Source organism: Salvelinus alpinus, chromosome 32 (genome assembly GCF_045679555.1).
Source record: "Salvelinus alpinus chromosome 32, SLU_Salpinus.1, whole genome shotgun sequence".
Taxonomy (NCBI): domain Eukaryota; kingdom Metazoa; phylum Chordata; class Actinopteri; order Salmoniformes; family Salmonidae; genus Salvelinus; species Salvelinus alpinus.
The window spans coordinates 17,457,505-17,474,484 of NC_092117.1; the positions used below are offsets into that span (position 1 = coordinate 17,457,505).

Consider the following 16,980-nt stretch of genomic DNA (forward strand, 5'->3'; position numbering starts at 1 on the left):
AATAGTTATGCAGTGCAGGCAGCTAGAACTGGACATCGGCTCTGAGTTCTGTAAAATATATGTTAGTATTAGTATTACTGAACAAAAATATAAACACAACATTCAACAATTTCAAAGATTTTGAGTTACAGTTCATAGAAGAAAATCAGTAAATTGAAATAAATTAATTAGGCTCTAATCTATGTATTTCACATGACTGGGCAGAGGCTAAGACATGGGTGCACCTGTCAACTGGATGGATTATCTTGGCAAAGGAGACCTTGTCCATTCTATTATGTTGGAAAGAATAATGACAGTAACTTTCATAGAGCCATGTCGATGGATTTTGGCACTGAGAATTCTTACCTTCATCTGCTACAGAATGAGCACCCTGCTTGTCAAAGCACTTCCAAAGGCAGCCTTGAGAGAACATTTACTGTGTGATAATGTCTTGTTTCCAATATGGCCTTTTGCCCCCAGCACAAGGTGCACCTGTGTAATGATCATGCTGTTTAATCAGCTTGTTGATATGCCACACCTGTCAGGTAGATGGATTATCTTGGCAAAGGAGAAATGCTCACTAACAGGGATGTAAACAAATTTGTGCACAAAATTTGAGAGAAATAAGCTTTTTGTGCATATTTATTTAAGCTCATGAAAAATGGAAAGAACACTTTACATGTTGCATTCATATTTTTGTTCAGTATATATTAATTTGTTATTTATAGATTTTCTAAGTTCAGTCCACTGTAGGCCCCTATTGTTTTACCTTACAATAACACTGTCACGCTGTATGATAGGAGACAAGCGCAGGAATACGTAATAAGGGTTTTTATTTTCTCCACCCAAACAAAAGAGTGAGGTGTAAACCTCTAAATAATACACGGGACGAGACCTGTAAAACAAGTGCACAATAACACGTAGCATGGAAGCCAATACAACACAGGTACTCACAAGACCAATGGACACGATAACAATAACTGACAAGGACAATGGAAACAGAGGGCACATATATACTAATCAGGGGGAATGGGAACCCGGTGTGCGTAATGAAACAAGACAGTCCAGGGTTGGTGGTATTTTTTATTTATTTCACCTTTATTTAATGAATTCATTTAAATTGACTGATTCCCTTATGTGAACGGTAACACAGTAAAATCTTTGAAATTGCCGTATGTTGCGTTTATATTTTTGTTCAGTATATTTGACAGGACACAGAACGAAGCAGAGAATTTAACGACAACCCACACAGAAACCAATCACACAGTATCAGAGTTCTAAAGTAGCCCTCATTCCAAATTCTGAAAACAATCGCTTCCTCATTCACCAAAGCCTGATAGAGTCAGACATCCCAAAAGTAACTTATTTGCATTCCAATTCATATGACTACTTTTACGCCTCAGTAGAACAAGATAGTTAAGGGAGTGCATGGATGAACTTAAAGCTATGTTATTGTAATTAAATCACTGCAGTAGTCATGATAAGGACATTTTAATAGCTTGTAGCTCGTGTAGAATTTGGTAAACTGGTGCAGGCTATAGATTTGTACATAATTCTACTTAACTACTTAATTAAATTAAACATAAGTTGAAGGTTTCTGCCCCATATATCTACTACTGTCATGTTCCAGCACAACTTGACCTGATATAATGATGGAAGCATTTCCTCGTCACATACAGTACTGTACAGGTGTTGTAACTTTTAATGGGTTACAGAGTTAATGTTTACAGTTAATTCATTGAGCTGTATCTAAATATATTTTCTTTACAGTTATTTACATATGTAATTGTATTAGAATTCATGTGATGGAGATTGAGAGAACTACATACATATTTATGTTGTATTGGTTAGTACTGGATTACGCTATTAACTGCAAGTACCAGAATGCCTTGCGACAGGTAGTAAGAAAAGCGAAGAACGCGGCAGTTATGTACAAGAGACAGCTGATTATCCTGACTTTTGTTTGTAGAATCTCAAGTTGTTAAATATAATGTGAACAAGTATTATTACTAAAATAAGAGTTCACTTCACAACCCGACGTCCAGAGTCATTACTTTGAAGATAGTTATTCTCATCACTGGTACAAAGGAAAACTAATACCCTCACTAACTTGCTTTCCAAACAAGATGCATTCACAAATGAGCTGAACATGTGAAAAATATTCAGCAAAGAGGACAATGGAAGTTGACTTTCAATAGAATAGAATAAAACTTTATTGTCCATCCAGGATGGACATTTTCTTTGGCATCACCTTCATTAAAAGAATCACATACACACACATTTTCACATCATATACATTTAAATATGCTTATTCATTATCAGATGCATATTCATTATCAAAACTAATGAGTTAAAATGTATATGCTTCATCTGTATATTTTCACATTTATTCAAACACCAGTGCATGTATTTCTAATGGAAAACAATTGAATTGCTTCCAGGGGTAACATGCAGTCTGGCCATTGACATAACTGATTGCTAAAATGCGAGCTCTAATGCCAAAGTGTTAATTGGAAGGACATCTTGTGATTATACAAACTAGCTAATTTGTTAAAATGTCACTTAGAGAATAGAAATGTCACCCATTAGGCCTATGAATAGTCTTGAATTTGTCTTTTAGAAATGTATTAAACAGTGTGGCCCCATGAGTGAGCGAACTGTGAACTCTGCCAAGATACTGGCAAATCTCCCCATTGAGTAGACTATAACGTTATAACAGGTGCAACACAATTCAATTAGCAAAGCCAGTGATGTCATTTGTGGTGGTTAATTTCTTTACTATCAAAGGAGAGACAAACTTATCACGCAAGTCAGAGTTATACTTAAACTAAATCTTTAATCACTTATTAATAAGGGAACAGGTCAATACAACACACACATATAAAGTGAATCGATTGAGTGCTCTCAGGTAATGATGGCTGGTCGACGATTCACACTCAGATGATTCGTTGAGAGCCCCGAGACAAAAGTACAAAGGTCTTTTATAGCCAAGATACACCCCTTTCAACCTACATGACGAACAACAGATATATAGAATGGGTCACAAGGTTAAGATTTGTATGAAAGATACCTATAATACATAGCAGACAGTATCTGCTGTGTCAACAGTTTTCATTGTATAGAGACCAGTGTCTGGCGCTCCGACTCCAAACTGGAACCATCTCTCCCTGGTACGGTATAGAACAGAAACATTAACTCATGCTCTGGAATGCTCTTTAGGTTTTATCACCTAAAATACATTGTAAATCTCCTGTCAGTGTTATCTCCCAGAGGCCCATCCTCAGTAGAACACACACAATAGTTAAGAATACTATATTCTGTTGCATAAAACAACCATTTGATGCAATAAAAGTATTATAACATAGTCTTGCAATTTTCCACCATACATGCTAGCTGTCAATACAGGGAACAGGACAAGCCGTATCCAACTAGTGACTAAGTGAACAACATCACACATACATTACACTCACCCCACATTCAAGACTTGAGACAGGACACCTTTATAAAACACCTTCTCAGCTAGAGCGGAAGCCTCTCTGCTAGAAAGGAAGAAACAGTATGTGTCACATTGCCAGAAGAGGGAGAGGAGGAAGCATATTTTTTTTATTCTCTAGGAGCACGTTGGTGGAGAGGAGAGAACAGCAGGAAGGACAGGAGCGACAGTGCATTTGGAGTGATGAAGAGGAGAGGACCTGTTGTTTTCTTACAATAGCCTACAGAAAGTAATTGCCTGGGGACGTGGGCTAGACTACATGTTAAATACATGAACTGCTCAAGATGAGATTGATAATGCGAAAAGACAACAATTCCTGGGATCTTCTGAAAGCAAGTCAGTATTCTGGATATATTTTCAGTTTCTCATGTATCAAAGTGGTGGTCTTTTTGAGAGACAAGTTTAAATGTTACTTTCCACAACGGTAAATCTTTGCAAAATGTAATTTACACTGCGTTGTTGAATAATGTACCCACAGTGACGGATTTCTTTGGTTTTCTCTAGCCCATGTCTACTTGCTTATTTCATTCAAAGAGGTTTAATGGAATGCAATCCATTTCACATGTTGAAAACGCTTGTAGAAAAATACCTTGTGCGTGCGTAGTCATGTGTTTGTAGCATATCAGTCAGGATAACTCGTCACAACACAGTGGTGCAGCTTCAGCTCATTAAATATTATATAGGCCAATAACATTTTTAAAGTTAAAGCTTTAATCTTAAAATGTCTGTGTGATGCTTAATTGAACAGTGCATAAGTCCTAATTCATATTGTTTTCCACTGGTGTGAGAGAAAGATGGGATGTTTTCTGCACTTGATAATTCAACATAGCCTAACAGTCTAATCATGGAAGAGCACAGATGTAAATTGAGTCAGCTGGAACTCCAAAGGTGACAGGTATGCCATGGTTCACTATAAAGTAGGGCTAAATGATCTAGTCCCAGTGGTTTGGTAAATAGAGACGAGCTGGTTTGTATAAGAAACCATTTAATGCAATATTCCACCTCCTCATTTTTTCAAGGTGCAATTAGTGAACTCAGTTTGCATTTAATTGCAACAAGTGATTATTTAATTTGTTGATTTGCATATGTGTGCATGATTGTTGCTTTATTTTCCCAACAGCTTTAAATTGTATTATTTGCGTCATTGTACTCTCTCTCTCTTCCTCTTTCTCTCTCTCTCTCTTTCTGTCCCTCTCTCGCTATCTCTTTCTTTCTTTCTTTCTTTCTTTCTTTCTTTCTTTCTTTCTTTCTTTCTTTCTTTCTTTCTCTCTCTTGCTATATCTATCTATCTATCTATCTATCTATCTATCTATCTATCTATCTATCTATCTATCTATCTATCTATCTATCTATCTATCTATCTATCTATCTCCTACAAGTTATATTTCTTCCCCCAACCACTCTGTCACTTGCTTCTGTCACAATTCAAATGGTGAAATGAAGGAGTCAAGTGCAGAGAGCAGGGTAGTTCCTTTGCAAGTGGAAAATATTTATTTCACCCAGAAATAAACTATGAGACGGCTACGCCACACAACAAAGGACGTGTCAAAAATACAGTCCAATATAAAAAATAAGACTGAATCCACTACATAGAAAATCACCACCAAAAAACAGAATAACAAGCCCGCACAAAGACGACGGGCCAACTGGGTTTAAATAAAACCCTAAACACAACAGGTGTAACCAATTAGACAACCTAAATGAAAACAGAAAAGGGGATCGGTGGCAGCTAGTAGGCCGGAGACGACGACCGCCGAGCGCCGCCCGAACGGGAAGAGGCACCATCTTCGGCGGGATTCGTAACAGCTTCCTGTCCTCCGCCCTCCACACACACTCTCTCTCCCTTACCAAGAGTGTTGATGTTGTTTGTGGAGGGCTTGTCTATTGAGTCAGTGTTAAGCCTTTTTTCTGAGTGTTTCATAACACTCTATTGTGTGTTGGATGGTGTCCAGGTTATTACAGCTGGCTCTTTTTCCACGTTATTATTCTAACAATGAGAGTAAATTGGCTAATTCTCTTTCAGCTTTGTCATGGTTATTCTATCTCCTGACCACCAATCACTCTGACGCAATGTCCATTCATGTGGATTGAAGTGAATAATTTTACAACATACTTGTTAGGTACTTAACCCAGGGTTTCTCTTCAATAGAGAGCAGATAATAATAAAACTGATGAACAGAAAATAAATTGTCATAGCGGTTTTCATGATTATTTTACCAGCTCTGCAATGTCAACAGCGGCACCCACAAGATGCTACATTTATTCATGCTTATTTGATCCGGGGAGCATGTTTGCTTCTGAAATCAATGTTTAATGAATTTTCACACATTCTCTGGTCTCTCTGTGAGTCTAAGTTGAGAACAACTGTGTTGCAGGTCAGTCGAAGATGTTCTCTTGGCTGTCTGAGTGACAAGTGGGATCTTTTCTACACTCCAAAAGACTCTCCCTCATCCACCTCCATAGTTCCTGCAAGACACTGACACCATGACCCAAACACCTTCTGAAATGGTTCCTGGAAGACACTGAAATAATTTAGAAAGAAAACACAAATTAAAACAAGAAACCTAAAACTTATTGGGAATTCACCATGGGAGATCCCAACATCAGCCAGCTGGCTGCGGTGTACGCTGAGACCCCTGGCTACGTGCTGGGAGGAAGCGAGCTGGACCCGTTTACGGATAACTACGACACAGACTATGGTATTCCCGACAACGAGATTCCCGACACTACGCAGGGCACAGCCTTCTTCGTTGCCACCATCGTCATCGCCATAGTGCTCATCTGCATTATGCTCGTCTGCGGTGTTGGCAACTTCCTGTTTATCGCTACTTTGGCACGGTACAAGAAGCTACGTAACCTCACTAACCTGCTCATAGCTAATCTGGCTATATCAGACTTCATAGTGTCAGTGGTGTGCTGCCCGTTCCTGGTGGATTACTATGTGGTGAAGCAGTTGTCCTGGGACCATGGCCTGGTGCTGTGTGCCTCCGTCAACTACATCAGGACTGTGTCTCTCTACGTGTCCACTAACGCACTGCTGGCTATCGCTGCAGACAGGTGGGTCAGTGCCTTATCCCCATTTATTGGTGTCTTTCAATGACAGGTGTGTGTGTGTGTGTGTGTGTGTGCGTGCGTGTCCACTAATTGCCTTGCACTTCTCAGGAGTTTTATCTTGTTGAAGGCACCTTGCCCCTTGTTTCAGCCTTGTAGCAATCAATAAGTGACTTAGCTAGCATAGTCTGCCATCAAAGTCAGTGGCAATGTTTCTAAATTGTCCCCTGTAAGTGTCTTCCTTTCTTTTTTGCAGCTTCATTAAATAGTACCCGCAAAACACCAGTCTCAACGTCAACAGTGAAGAGGCGACTCCGGGATGCTGGCCTTCTAGGCAGAGTTCCTCTGTCCAGTGTCTGTGTTCTTTTGCCCATCTTAATATTGTATTTTTATTGGCCAGTCTGAGATATGGCTTTTTCTTTGCAACTCTGCCTAGAAGGCCAGCATCCCGGAGTCGCCTCTTCACTGTTGACGTTGAGACTGGTGTTTTGAAGGTACTATTTAATAAAGCTGACAGCTGAGGACTTGTGAGGCGTCTGTTTCTCAAACTAGACTCTCTAACCTTCTTGTCCTCATGCTCAGTTGTGGGCCGGGTCTCCCACTCCTATTTCTATTTTGGTTAGAGACAGTTTGCTCTGTTCTGTGAAAGGAGTAGTACACAGTGTTGTACGAGATCTTCAGTTTCTTGGCACCTCACCTAAGAGAAGCATCAGGGAGTGTTTTTTTTGTGACAGTGTAAATGACTTTGGGTCCGGGAGCCGTTACAGGCTATCATGCCTCAGCCAGATCGCCAGGCTCCCCTGCCTCAGCCGGCTCATCGGGCTTTCATGCCTCCGCCGGATCGCCAGGCTCCCCTGCCTCAGCCGGCTCATCGGGCTTTCATGCCTCCGCCGGATCGCCAGCCTCCCCTGCTTCCACCAGCTCGTCAGGCTCTCATGCCTCAGCCGGATTGCCAGGCTCCCCTGCCTCAGCTGGTCTTGCAGGTTCCCACGCCCCAGCCGGCTCGACAGGTTCCCGCGCCTCAGCCGGCGTGACAGGGTCTCATGCTTCAGCAGGGGTGACCGGTCCACTCCTGATCCCCGGGTTCGTCCCCTTTGTCGGCGTCCTGCGGCATGAGCCGCGCGTCGGGGAGGGGGTACTGAGTGGAGGTCGTTTGACTGCTGACCCATTACGGATGCAGGCAATGAGGCAGTGATCGCTGAGATCTCGGTAGAAAACAGGTGTATTTAGAGGGCAAGTTGGTTAGGATGATATCTATGAGGGTGCCCGTGTTTACGGCTTTGGGGTGGTACCTGGTAGGTTCATTGATAATTTGTGTGAGATTGAGGGCATCAAGCTTAGATTGTAGGATGGCTGGGGTGTTAACTTCTTTGATATAGGGGGCAGCATTTTCACTTTTGGATGAATTGCGTGCCCATAGTGAACTGCCTCCTACTCTGTCCCAGATGCTAATATATGCATATTATTATTACTATTGGATAGAAAACACTCTGAAGTTTCTAAAACTGTTTGAATGATGATGTCTGTGAGTATAACAGAACTCATATGGCAGGCAAAAACCAGAGAAAAAATCCAAACAGGAAGTGAGAATTCTGAGGCTGGTTGATGTTAAACTCATCGCCTATTCAATTCCCTGTGATATATGGATCTGTTTGCACTTCCTACGCCTTCCACTAGATGTCAACAGTCGGTAGAACATGAATGAATGAAGTTTATACTGTGTTGTGGGACTGGATGAGAGGGGAATGAGTCAGTGGTCTGGCAGATTGCCAGTTCCTGGTCACGCGCTTTCCTCATGATATCGCCTTGCGTTCCATAACTTCTACAGACATGAAGGAATGCTCCGGTTGGAACGTTATTGGATATATATGATAACAACATCATGAAGATTGATTCTCTACTTACTTTGACCAGATTATTCGACGTGTAATATAACTTCTTGAAGTTTTCGTCCGACGTTTGCCTGCATCTGCGCGAGCGTTTGGACACATGTACTACACATGCTAGCAAAAGTAGCTACTTGGACATAAGTAATGGACATTATCGAACAAAATAACGATTTATTGTGGAACTAGGATTCCTTGGAGTGCATTCTGATGAAGATGATCAAAGGTAAGGGAATATTTATGATGTAATTTCGTACTTCTGTTGACTCCAGATGGCGGAGAAATGTTGTTAAATCTGAGCGCCGTCTCAGATTATTGCATGGTGTGCTTTTTACGTAAACTAACTTCTGGCTAGCTTCTGTTGTGGATATCAGATTTGAGGTGAATAATACGTTTTTTTTAAATTGGTGAGGCGGGTTGCAGGAGAGTGTTTTGAAGTTGAGTTTTTAGAAAAAATATATATAAAAAAGATATGCGAAGAATTTTTTTAAATATATACACTGCTCAAAAAAATAAAGGGAACACTTAAACAACACAATGTAACTCCAAGTCAATCACACTTCTGTGAAATCAAACTGTCCACTTAGGAAGCAACACTGATTGACAATAAATTTCACATGCTGTTGTGCAAATGGAATAGACAAAAGGTGGAAATTATAGGCAATTAGCAAGACACCCCCAATAAAGGAGTGATTCTGCAGGTGGTGACCACAGACCACTTCTCAGTTCCTATGCTTCCTGGCTGATGTTTTGGTCACTTTTGAATGCTGGCGGTGCTCTCACTCTAGTGGTAGCATGAGACGGAGTCTACAACCCACACAAGTGGCTCAGGTAGTGCAGCTCATCCAGGATGGCACATCAATGCGAGCTGTGGCAAGAAGGTTTGCTGTGTCTGTCAGCGTAGTGTCCAGAGCATGGAGGCGCTACCAGGAGACAGGCCAGTACATCAGGAGACGCGGAGGAGGCCGTAGGAGGGCAACAACCCAGCAGCAGGACCGCTACCTCCGCCTTTGTGCAAGGAGGAGCACTGCTAGTCGGCTGGCCCTCGCTACATATTCGTCGCCAGACCCACTGGCTCCAGGTCATCCAGAAGTCTATGCTAGGTAAAGCTCCGCCTTATCTCAGTTCACTGGTCACAATAACAACACCCACCCGTAGCACACGTTCCAGCAGGTATATCTCACTGATCATCCCCAAAGCCAACACCTCAGTTGGTCGCCTTTCCTTCCAGTTCTCTGCTGCCAGTGACTGGAACGAATTGCAAAAATCGATGAAGTTGGGACATTTTATTTCCCTCACCAACTTTAAACATGAACTATCTGAGCAGCTAACCGATCGCTGCAGCTGTACATAGTCCATCTGTAAATAGCCCACCCAATCTACCTACCTCATCCCCATACTGTTATTATTTTATTTACTTTTCTGCTCTTTTGCACACCAGTATCTATACTTGCACATCATCATCTGCTCATTTATCACTCCAGTGTTAATCTGCTAAATTGTAATTATTCGCTGCTATGGCCTATTTATTGCCTACCTCCTCATGCCTTTTGCACACACTGTATATAGACTTTCTTTTTTCTACTGTGTCATTGACTTGTTTATTGTGTTATTAGCTTGTTTATTGTTTATTCCATGTGTAACTCTGTGTTGTTGTCTTTGTCACACTGCTTTGCTTTATCTTGGCCAGGTCGCAGTTGCAAATGAGAACTTGTTCCCAACTAGCCTACCTGGTTAAATAAAGGTGAAATAAAAAATGTAAAAATAAAAAGACCACCATTGTCCCTGTGCCCAAGAACACAAAGGCAACCTGCCTAAATGACTACAGAGTCGTAGCACTCACGTCTGTAGCCATGAAACTGCTTTAAAAGGTTGGTAATGGGTCATCAACACCATTATCCCAGAAACCCTAGACCCACTCCAATTTGCATAACGCCCAAACAGATACACAGATGATGCAACCTCTATTGCACTCCACACTGCCCTTTCCCACCTCGACAAAAGGAACACTTATGTGAGAATGCTATTCATTGACTACAGCTCAGCGTTCAACACCATAGTACCGTCAAAGATCATCACTAGGCTAAGGATCCTGGGACTAAACACCTCCCTCTGCAACTGGATCCTGGACTTCCTGACTGGCCGCCCCCAGATGGTGAGGGTAGGTAGCAACACATCTGCCACGCTGATCCTCAACACTGGTGCTCCCCAGGGGTGCATGCTCAGTCCCCTCCTGTACTCCCTGTTCACCCACGACTGCATGGCCAGGCATGACTCCAACACCATCATTAAGTTTGCAGACGACACAACAGTGGTAGGCCTGATCACCGACAACGACGAGACAGCCTATAGGGAGGAAGTCAGAGACCTGGTCGGGTGGTGCCAGAATAACAATCTATCCCTCAATGTAACCAAGACTAAGGAGATTATTGTGGACTACAGGAAAAGGAGGACCGAGCACGCCCCCATTCTCATTTACGGGGCTGTAGTGGAGCAGGTTGAGAGCTTCAAGTTCCTTGGTGTCCACATCAACAACAAACTAGAATGGTTCAAACACACCTAGACAGTCGTGAAGAGGGCATGACAAAGCCTAATCCCCCTCAGGAAATTAAAAAGATTTGGCATGGGTCCTGAGAACCTCAAAAGGTTCTACAGCTGCAACATCGAGAGCATCCTGACTGGTTGCATTACTGCCTGGTACGGTAACTGCTCGGCCTCTGACCGCAAGGCACTACAGAGGGTAGTGCGTACGGCCCAGTACATCACTGGGACTAAGCTGACTGCCATCCAGGACCTCTACACCAGGCGGTGTCAGAGGAAGGCTCTAAAAATTTTCAAAAACCTCAGCCTCCCTAGTCATAGACTGTTCTCTCTACTACCACATGGCAAGCGGTACCGGAGTGCCAAGTCTAGGACAAAAAGGCTTCTCAACAGTTTTAACCCCCAAGCTATAAGACTCCTGAACAGGTAATCAAATGGCTACCCTGACTATTTGCTTTGTGTGCCCCCCCACCCATGTACATTCACCTTGGTACATTCATGTACATACGACCTCAATTGGCCCGACCAACCAGTGCTCCCGCACATTGGCTAACCGGGCTGTCTGCATTGTGTCCCACCCACCACACGCCAACCCCTCTTTTACGCTACTGCTACTCTCTGTTCATCAAAAATGCGTAGTCATTTTAATCATATCTACATGTACATACTACCTCAATCAGCCTGACTAACCGGTGTCTGTATGTAGCCTCGCTACTGTATATAGCCTGTCTTTTTACTGTTGTTTAATTTCTTTACCTACCTATTGTTCACCGAATACCTTTTTTGCACTATTGGTTAGAGCCTGTAAGTAAGCATTTCACTGTAAGGACTGCACCTGTTGTATTCAGCGCACGTGACAAATAAACTTTGATTTGATCTACTAAAGATATTCAAACACTCTACGTGGAACATGGAAAATTGTTTCTATATTTTCATTGGAATTTTGGTTTGTTCCTACAAGAGCAGCTAAAAAGTGTTTGTAGATCCCATTAGGATTGGTTCGCTCATAATGTCATGCACCTTGGTTAAATTGCAAGGACTAGCAAGAGTATACTTTTCATTTGCATGTGTCCTGGTAGCCTGATGAAAATATATACTGACAAAAATTTAATTTTTGCTAGTTTTTATGTACCTTAATACACCCTCTCCTCTGTCCTCAGGTACATGGCCATCGTCCATCCTCTGAGGCCTCGTATGAAGTACCAGACGGCCTACTGTCTGATCACTGGTGTCTGGGTCGTACCCATCCTCATCTCCATCCCTTCTGCGTACTTTGCCTCCGAGACCATGTACCCTCATGGTGGTGCCAGCACCTCTCAGAACACCCACAAGACCTTTTGTGCCCAGATCTGGCCTGTGGACCAGCAGGCCTACTACCGCTCCTACTTCCTGTTTATATTTGCCCTGGAGTTCCTTGGGCCCGTTTTTGTCATGGCGATATGTTACGCACGGATCTCCCGTGAGCTCTGGTTCAAGAGTGTCCCGGGCTTCCAGACGGAGCAGATCCGGAAGAGGTTGCGTTGTCGGCGGAAGACAGTCATGGTCCTGATCGGGATCCTGACAGCATACATTCTGTGCTGGGCACCATATTATGGCTTCACCATCCTACGCGACTTCCACCCGACGCTCATCTCCCGCCAGAGGAACTCCCTGGTGGCCTTCTACATTATTGAGTGCATTGCCATGAGCAACAGCATGATGAACACCTTCTGCTTTGTCAGTGTCAAGAACAACACGGTCAAGTACCTGAAAAGGATTGTGCTGCTGCGCTGGAGGTCCACCTATACTCCCAGTAAGACTGTGGACGAGACAGACATCCGGACGTCCTCCATGCCGGTGACCGAGGAGGTCGAATGCATTCACCTGAGATGAACGAGGAGACGCCATTTTGAAACATTCAGATCTTGTGTTGTTGTCAGGGAGATGTCTCTGTTGGTGTTTTGGCACAACAGAAACTTTTACAGAAACAACAGAAACTAATATTAATATTGTTTTATGACATCCTCACACCATCTCAGTGATAACATACACAGTACTGTTGAAAAGGGACATTTCACTTCCTGTTTTGGCAGCATGCAGTGAACACGAGTCGGCGAGTCGGCCAGCCGCTCTTAACAAACATATATTTCACTTCAAATGTAAGAAGAAAAACTATGTCTTCTCCTTTATTCTGCTCAAAATTGCAGCAATTAATCTACTGATCAAATAGCCTACAAGCCATCAGTGCATTTCCTGAAAATGAATAACACACTTCAGGGTTGATTTTCTCTAAACAGGCGATCAGTGACACTTCTGTTTGAACAAGATCTGCTGCACTAAATTCTGAGATTGGTTGCACACGTTGGATATTATTGCAAAGCTCAGAATCTCCTCTTTTCAACAATATACTGATGAGTCCAATATACATTACCAGTAAAAAGTTAAGACATACCTACTTATTCACAGGTTTTTCTTTATTTTGACTATTTTCTACATTGTAGAATAATAGTGAAGACATCAAAACTATGAAATAACACATATGGAATCATGTAGTAATCAAAAAAGTGTTAAACAAATCAAAATACATTTTATATTTGAGATTCTTCAAAGTAGCCACCCTTTGCCTTGATGAGAGCTTTGCACAGTCTTGGTATTCTCTCAACCAGCTTCATGAGGTAGTCACCTGGAATGTATTTCAATTAACAGGTGTGCCTTGTTAAAAGTTAATTTGTGGAATTTATTTCCTTCTTAATGCATTGAGCCAATCAGTTGTGTTGTGACAAGGTAGGGGTGGTTTACAGAAGATAGCCCTATTTGCTATAAGACCAAATCCATATTATGGCAAGAGCAGCTCAAATAAGCAAAGAGAAACAATATACCATCATTACTTTAAGACACGAAGGTCAGTTTCTTCAAGTGCAGTCACAAAAATCATCAAGTGCTATGATTAAACTGGCAATCATAAAGACCGCCACAGGAAAGGAAGAAGCAGAGTTACCTCTGCTGCAGAGGATAAGTTCCTTAGAGTAACCAGCCTCAGAAATCGGCAATTAATTGCACCTCAGATTGCAGCCCAAATAAGCAACAGACACATCTCAACATCAACTGTTCAGAGGAGACTGGGTGAATCAGGCCTTCATGGTCGAATTGCTGCAAGGAAACCAATACTAAAGGACACCAATAAGAATAAGAGACCTGCTTGGCCCAAGAAACACGAGCAATGGACATTAGACCGGTGGAAATATGTCTTTTGGTCTGATGAGTCCAAATTTGAGATTTTTGGATACAACCGTTGTATCTTTGTGAGACGCAGAGTAGGTGAACGGATGATCTCTACATGTGTGGTTCCCACCATGAAGCATGGAGGAGATGTGATGGTGTGGGGCTGCTTTGCTGGTGACACTGTCAGTGATTTATTTAGAATTCAAGGCACACTTAACCAGCATTGCTACCACAGCATTCTGCAGCGATATGCCATCCCATCTGGTTTGCGTATGTGTTATTTCATAGTTTTGATGTCTTCACTATAACTCTACATTGTAGAAAATAGTCAAAACAAAGAAAAACCCTTGAATGAGTAGGTGTGTCCAAACTTTTGACTGGTACTGTATATGTCAGGGTCCATGCGACTGACAAGGATGGAGCAAGTCACATATAAGGTTGTATGACCACAGGATGGTGAGGTGGTAAGATTCCTTTTCAATTTGCTCATTTGCTGTTGATCAATGATCAATGGAATGGGAATGAACTCAAAAAGCCAGTTGACTTTTTTCACTCTTATTTTCCTTGAATATGCTGTTTCACCCTTCAATTTGATATTTAATTAAGCCAAGCGTCTTTTGATATGACGCTTCGTAAGAAAACAAGTGACAAATGAATAGCCCAAGATTGACACAACACTTGGTCATAATGATTTTGTTATTACAAAGAATATAGCGCTCACATTTAACTGAAATACTGAAATAACATGATTTCGTTTTTTTCTATCTATGAAGGGTGTTTTTCCTTCTGTCTTCCTTTCCTTTTAATTTTAAGTGTTTCTCTACACTGCATTATCCAAGATATTGACCGCTAATCTCCTTACTCATTGTATATTAAATTAGGAGATAGATGGTAAGCAGCTCGCTATGCTGCAGCCCTGCATCTGTCCAGGGTGGGACCAATGATGTATATAAACCCTGGATTGCAGATGCTATGTATTGGCCATTGAGAGGCTTTGAAGCCGCCGGTCGGCCATATTGGCAGTCCTAATTAGGAGCATCCGCAATCCAGGGTTTATATACATCATTGGTCCCACCCTGGACAGATGCAGGGCTGCAGCATAGCGAGCTGCTTACCATCTATCTCCTAATTTAATATACAATGAGTAAGGAGATTAGCGGTCAATATCTTGGATAATGCAGTGTAGAGAAACACTTAAAATTAAAAGGAAAGGAAGACAGAAGGAAAAACACCCTTCATAGATTAAAAAAACTAAATCATGCCATCCAGGACCTCTACACCAGGCGGTGTCAGAGGAAGGCTCTAAAAATTGTCAAAAATAGAAATAAATGGAATTCTACAGTATTTCAATTAAATACGACACAATTGTATTTAAGTATTTTTGTCTTGTAGTGGGGACAATAAAATTAGTAATCTCAAAAAATTATACTTTAAGTGTCACACCCTGGCCTTGGTTATCTTTGTTTTCATTATTATTTTAGTTAGGTCAGGGTGTGACATGGGGAAGTATGTGTTTTGGGTTGTCTAGGGGTTTGTAGGTTTAATGGGAAATGCCTTGTCTAGGTGTTTGTATGTCGATGGCTGCCTAGATTGGTTCTCAATTAGAGACAGCTGTGGTTTATTGTCTCTAATTGGGAGCCATATTTAAGGCAGCCATGGGCATCATGTGTTTGTGGGTAATTGTCTATGTTCTATGTTGCATGTGTGCACTAGTTCTTTATTAGCTTCACGTTCGTCTGTTTGTTGTTTTTGTTTCGTTTTCCTTCTTATAATAAAAAGAAGATGTATTTTGCACACGCTGCGCCTTGGTCATCTCTCTCTCCTATAGACGATCGTGACATTAAGGAAAATGTTTCAGTATATTTTTTCAATTCTTATTTGTATGTTAAACTGACATAATACAATTTATAAGTAATTTATAAGTATGCATTAAGGTGTCTGTGATAGAAATATGGCAAAAACAACAGAGCTTATGCCCATATCTACCTTCAATCCTGTCACGTTCTGACCATAGTTCTTGTGTGTTTTACTTGTTTTAGTGTTGGTCAGGACGTGAGCTGGGTGGGCATTCTATGTTGTGTGTCTAGTTTGTCTGTTTCTATGTTTGGCCTAATATGGTTCTCAATCAGAGGCCGGTGTTTTGTGTTGTCTCTGATTGGGAATCATATTTAGGTGGCTTGTTTTGTGTTGGGGTTTGTGGGTGGTTGTCTTCTGTCTTTGTGTTCTGCACCAGGTAGGACTGTCTCGGTTTTCACGTTTGTTATTTTGTATTTTGTATAGTGTTCACGTTATCGTCTCTTTGTTTATTAAACATGTTGAACTAGCCGCGCTGCATTTTGGTCCTCTCCTTCACCAACGGAAGAAAACCGTTACAAATCCCAAATCTTTACAAGACCAATTCAAATGGAAATGGTCTATGAAGAGTATTAAGTACACTCTTAGAAAACGGGTTCCAAAAGGTTTCTTTGGCTGTCCCCATAGGAGAATCATTTTTGGTTTTGATAGAACTCTCTGTAGAAAGGGTTCTACAAGGTACTCAAAAGGTTCTAAATAGCACCTTTTTTCTAAGAGTGTACTTAGGAATTTTATACCAAGTAACTTAAATGATTGAAAAGGTTACCAATGAGTTGACAAGAATATACTTACTTCCTATTTATCTTATAAGCAGAGTTAATGTCATCAATATCAATATTACCAACATTTCTTTGTTTCAGGATCTTCCAACTTCACATCCAGGTCCTGTATCATCCATATAAGGCGGGTGGTCTGAATTTATCTAACGTATATCTTTACTATTGGACAGCACAACTCGCCCAAGTTAAGCAATGG

At 41.6% G+C, this 16,980-nt stretch overlaps 1 protein-coding gene across 1 annotated transcript; it reads left to right on the plus strand.

The window, feature by feature from the left end:
- Positions 1–3,545: 3,545 nt before the first annotated feature.
- Positions 3,546–15,111, plus strand: prokr1b (prokineticin receptor 1b). The gene is made up of 3 exons (XM_071380317.1): positions 3,546–3,808; positions 5,848–6,529; positions 12,111–15,111. The coding sequence occupies exons 2-3, from the start codon at positions 6,060–6,062 to the stop codon at positions 12,820–12,822; spliced, it is 1,182 nt and encodes a 393-aa protein (XP_071236418.1). The 5' UTR covers positions 3,546–3,808; positions 5,848–6,059; the 3' UTR covers positions 12,823–15,111.
- Positions 15,112–16,980: the final 1,869 nt, after the last annotated feature.